General features: G+C 29.3%; 1 protein-coding gene across 1 annotated transcript in view; it reads right to left on the bottom strand.

The window, feature by feature from the left end:
* Nucleotides 1–1,105: 1,105 nt before the first annotated feature.
* The window catches only part of LOC100159346 (15-hydroxyprostaglandin dehydrogenase [NAD(+)]), an 8,200-nt gene continuing 3,485 nt past the window's right edge, over nucleotides 1,106–5,820 (bottom strand). Inside the window, exons 3-6 of the mRNA XM_001943773.5 lie at nucleotides 5,538–5,644; nucleotides 3,871–4,044; nucleotides 2,889–3,046; nucleotides 1,106–2,827 (exon numbers count right to left, since the gene is read on the bottom strand). Coding sequence (XP_001943808.2) covers nucleotides 2,713–2,827; nucleotides 2,889–3,046; nucleotides 3,871–4,044; nucleotides 5,538–5,644 — 554 coding nt within the window. The 3' untranslated portion in view covers nucleotides 1,106–2,712. The remainder of the gene's footprint in view (nucleotides 2,828–2,888; nucleotides 3,047–3,870; nucleotides 4,045–5,537; nucleotides 5,645–5,820) is intronic.

Below are 5,820 nucleotides of genomic sequence, written 5' to 3'. Positions count from 1 at the left end.
TTGCTTTGAATATTGAATTATAATTTGTTTAGGCTTAACCTCCCTCACAACGTTACCGAAGTCTAAAAAAACTCTGTTTTTGTAAATATGTTGATCATGACGACAGTGGCGCCTAGTAACTACTAATTTAACCTTAAGATGGAGGCATGGAGCTATGAGCCTAATATGTTGTGTGGGTACTTAGGTAAAAATAATTTTAAACCAATACTATATAACTATATTCGTGTACGTACCTCGTACCTGTTAGATATTAAAAGGTTATTATTGTTTTTCAACGATAATTATTATTATCTATTGTGCAGTAGAGCGTGTTGACCATTGTGATGATGATCTATATAAAATATATATTATTAAATAAGTATTGATAATTAATTAATTATATAATTAAATTATATTATGGCTATTGATAATTAAATAATATTGCTAATTGGTTTTTAGAATTATACCCATATATATATAAGTGAAATAGCAAAATAAATATGTCTAAAATATTATAAGCAAAATCCATTTAGGAAAAGTCAAATTCACGCAGCAAAGCTGAGGTCTCAATTTCATCCTATATTTCGATAAAATACTAATTTGCCATATAAACTTAGGTACCTACATATTATTTACTTTTATGCGTTATATATGGAAACAGTTATACCAATCCTCTTTATGGTTTTAGATTTTTAATGTAAGACCAAAACTTTTTAGGTTGAGATCTTAGAGAATATTACATACTTTTGTTTATAGGTAACGAGAGTTATCAACTTAGTGCTTCACATAGTAAACAGATAGACGATAATTGTAAATAATCACTGCTAGAGTATTGACATTTTGAAGATAGTATATGATAAGTACAGGTGCAATTTCAGTTTTCGACTTGGAGAGGCTTTAGTGCTTTACATATTTAAATGAAACAGACCCGTGGAGGGTCAATTAACTACCAATTTGATTTATATTATTCCACTATCTAAGTTCCCCGATTTTACGCGGCCCACCGAGATTTTCTCGCTGGCTCACCGGTTCAAACAAACCAAGGCCCCACACTCCAAAATGCGCTTCTGATAATAATTTTTTTAAATTTTATTAGGTTTTTGGGAAACCAAGAAGGAAACGTGGATTTGGTAATACTTATTTATTTCTAGTATATAAGAATATAATAAAATATAAAAGAGAGCAACATATATTTTATCGTTAATAATGGCGATGTTATTACTCATTGCCAATTTTAAAACATTAAACTTCTCATCTGTGGCGGAGAAGTTCTTGGCATAGTTCGGTCTTCGGTCATCGGAAGAGAAGCGAATGACTTTCCATAAAAGATTTGATTTTAGTTTTAGCCTTTGAGATGATGCGCGGAATTGTAGTGTTCTCTCACAAACAGATTCCTACCAATAAGGTGTTTTTTTAGAAATATATTATAGGTATAATATACCTATATTATTGTCGTACTAGGTAGGCACACTAGGTAGGTATGTAAATAAAATTCAAATCAATAAATAGTATTGTAATTAATATTTAGCATCATAAAAAAAAGTATATCTACATAGTAGACATATATTACATAATAATTATGTATTGGCTGTGGTCTGATATGCTATCTACGAGTAATTTCAAATAACTTCGGCAAGATCATTGAATTTAAAGAGGGCGTGATATATTATGAGTGAATATGTGATACGGTCACCTAGATGAATAAATAATTATACCAATTGGTACTTACAACTAATGTAGTATCGAGTACCTACCAGTTATGAGTAGCTATGTAGATAATGAAATTTTGCATGTTCCCTGTGTATATTATTATTATGTGCACGAATAATAAGACGAAGATGTTAATGATACAACAACAAAATATCATGGGCCGAAAAAAATATTAATTTAATTTATTAATTTTTAGTACCTATCTTAAATGCGGGGGTTTTAAATATAATATATTAATATAATTATATAATTGGTAATTAAGTAAATAGCATACCATACCTATCACAAAACAAAATAGTTTCACAGCCGATGATTATTTTAAAAATATACAAAATTTGAATAATTAATTATTATTAGTTTTGGTGTAATGCGTAAACAATTATTAAAAAATCCTATTCATAAAAATATTTAATTATACATAATATATACTATTTATATATAATATGTGTATATAAATCGTAAGATATGATAAAAATAACGGTCGAGATAATCGTTTAACAATATTAAACCGATTTTTCTGACTACATATCTATATATTCCTACGATATATATACACATAATATATATTATTATTATATATATATTATTTATGTATAATATGATTAATATATGAGCATTAAGTAGGTATATAGTTTGAATGTATACTTCGATATGATGATATTTGATGTATATGTACGTTGATTAATTTATATTTCTGTCGAAGTGACGTTAACATGAATATATTTTTATTTAACTATACCCAAATAAATTGAAGAACTGCGCTAAGTATTAATTATCAAATTAAATAATATATACCTGCTTATATAATATGTAACCTATTAAAGCATTATGACGATTTCCGCAAATAAAACAATAATAATTATAATAACGATAAATTACGGGTTTTGAATTTAAATACGAAAAACATATAATTATATAAATAATAAATAAAAATTTTCCCACTACCACAGGTGGAGAATAATTTAAACATTAAAAAACAAAACAATTATTTTATAAAAAATGATTGGCAAATGGCGCTAAAAATTAAAAGTTAGGGAACTTGACTTCTTTGGCTGATTTGTTGTTCTCGGCGACCCAAACCGAACCACTTTGAGCTTTCTGTAGTACGTGAATTAGCGCACGCCCCACACTTTGGGCACTGAAAACAAAATTGTGTTTACTCAAACAATTTTATATTGGGTTAATGATGATCGACATACGCTTGGGGCGCTTGGGGCGCAACGTCCTTATCCCAGAGATGTATAAAATTGGGCGATAATAACGCCAATTTAACGTCTTCGGGTATAGCATCGGTCAGTGTCATCCCTGGACATAAAGCGATCACTCGAATCCCCGTTAAATTCGTGTGATAAGGATCCTAGAATGCATTAGAGTTAAATAGAGAAAACAATACCGTCAATATCTATAGTGATTAGTCTCATATAAAAAAACCATAGCACGCTACTCGATATTTTTCTCGACAAGGAAAATCTATGAATCATAAATATGTAAATAAGTAATCATGACAACGAAAACCCTTACGAACCATCCAACGTTTTATCGTGCAGTATCCACCCCAAAAACATATTTAGGTACCTCGTAATTCGTATACTATGTTAAAACCATTGCAATACTGTGTGCCACTCACTCAGTGCCAGCCACAATGTTTTGGGTATTTTTTAACGACCATTAATGAACCTACAAAAATTAATTTTAAAATGAAAACGAAAAGTGTAGGTAACTAATGGCCATAGAGGCCGAATTCGCAATTAATGTCGATATAGAAAAAGTGAATATGAAACTTTAGTTGCTTAACAAATAATAACAAAATGTGTCAAGCGGCTTGACTCAAGCCTTATAATATTATTAATTATTTTAATAAGAAAGTAATATTATTTTATTTATAATAGCTATTAGACTTTTTTTCGGATTATTCCCAATAACAACGGTTTAATGTAATAAGACACATTTTAATAAAAAATATAATTATTATAGTTATTACCATCACCACAGTCTTAGCCTATTATTAAAATTATATTAATAAATTTATTGTTATAATTTTAAATTACCCATAAATATTTGTACATATAATATTAATAATATGGTACGTCCGGTATAATATACGGTACATGTATATCATAGTATATTATAGGTAGCTAATACGCATATACCTAATTTGTATTGCTATATTATACAACTCACCCCGAATGACCTAATGAAACCAATTAGAGCATGTTTGGTCGCTGTGTAGATCGGCATGCTAGGACATGGTTTATATCCCATTGTAGATGAAGTTACGACCACTGTACCACCACGGCCTCCTTTGTCCTTGCCCATGAGTTGCATCGCCAGCAGTGTTCCTCTGATGACTCCATTCTATATCATGGACAGTAGATTTGAATATATTGATTATTCATTTTTATAAAACCACACGTTTACAATGTAATAATTAATAAATTCTACAAAAAATTGATAACAAATTATTATTTTAGATTCTGAGTGGAGCGATGATTTTTTTTATGTCTGTCATCACCGTTTGGGGTAGTAACACTGCTTCGATTTTTTTCAACAGTATCTTGTTCGATAGAAAAGTCAATCTATTTTGTGCATTTGGGAAGTCAAAATTATCAATAGTTTTGCTAAAGCGCAGGGAAAAACAAAACAACAATTAATGAAAAACAGTCATTTTTACGCAAAATCGGTTTTTGGTGCAACTCTAAAACAAATAACAGTAGATACTTGCAATTTTCACTGAATGTTTTCTTTTATCAATTCCTATTCTTGATACAATTTTTCAAAATATTTTGACTCGTTTTGAGCTGTTATAAACATTTAAAGTTTAAATTTTGACAAAACTAATCAAATTCAAAATGTAAAGATGATTTTGTACTTATTATTATTGGTTACTTATAATCGATTCACCGCTATCAATCGTCGAATGTTATGTCCTCAAATAGGACTGAAAATGTTTTATTTAAAATAACACAATGTCAATTTTAGATGTAAAAAAATAACGAATAACTGCTGTTTATTTTGGACTGTACGAATTTCGACGATAACGTGTGAAGTATAATAGGGCGTGGTGGTCATCGAACCAAAAAATACGTGCGTGACTGTATAAGCGTATACCTACCTATAGATTTATCTTTTCCCGCATAACCCAGTAGATCGTAAATATAGTCAATACTTCAATAGGGGTGTGTACGCATTTTTAATATTTATAATGATACAATATTAATGATAATATTGTATATTATATTCAGTTATTGGTTTAAGTCGTTTAAGACATATTTTATAAGTTATATTTTTTATTCAAATAATTGAAATTCGAAACGAAACTGTTCTTAGATTAAACTAAAACAGACCTATTATGTATAATAACTAATAATAATATAAAGGGGATTCGATACTGTGATTTCCTGTTTTTTTTTTTTTAACACATGCGTGATATAGTATTTTAGACGTGTTTTTCGCAAACATTCCAATTGATCTATTGAAGCGATAAGAATTCTGAAAACAGATTTGAATTTTTCGTCAAGTCTACTTGAAATCGACTTTCCCACATGTTTGATATTATCCCCCCCCAATTCCTAAAAATGTCATATTAAAAAAAAAATATTTAAAAATTGTCGTATTTTAATTTTTGGAGAAGTTAAAATCAAAAAATCAAAAATATAGAAAAGTCGATTTCAAATAGACTTAACGACAAATTCAAATCTGTTTTTAGAATTCTTATCGCTTCATCAGATCAATTAGTATGTTTGGCAAAGAACCGGTCTAAAATCCTATGTCGCGTGTGTGTTAGACAAAAACAGAAAATCGTGGTATCGAATCCCCTTAACAAAAATAATTAAGGTGTACCATATTACCAAGTTCACATCCACTTCGAATTCCCAGAATCGGTCGTTGAATACACCTGCATTGTTAATCACTATGTCAAGTCCACCAAAAGCTGCTATGGTCTTTCTGAACGCATCTGCAAACAACCAAGCATATATACACACATAAAATTAGGGTTAAACTTGTACTAATACACCAACACTGATTGGTTAGATTAAAAATGTAAAAAGACATCCTCCCTCAATTATATAGGTATCATAGATATTCCATAGTGTGAGGTCAAGGAATTATTATCAAGGACTTATAACAAAA

This window comes from Acyrthosiphon pisum, chromosome A3, assembly GCF_005508785.2.
Source record: "Acyrthosiphon pisum isolate AL4f chromosome A3, pea_aphid_22Mar2018_4r6ur, whole genome shotgun sequence".
In the NCBI taxonomy this organism is placed as follows: domain Eukaryota; kingdom Metazoa; phylum Arthropoda; class Insecta; order Hemiptera; family Aphididae; genus Acyrthosiphon; species Acyrthosiphon pisum.
This window is presented reverse-complemented; position numbering and strand designations above follow the sequence as displayed.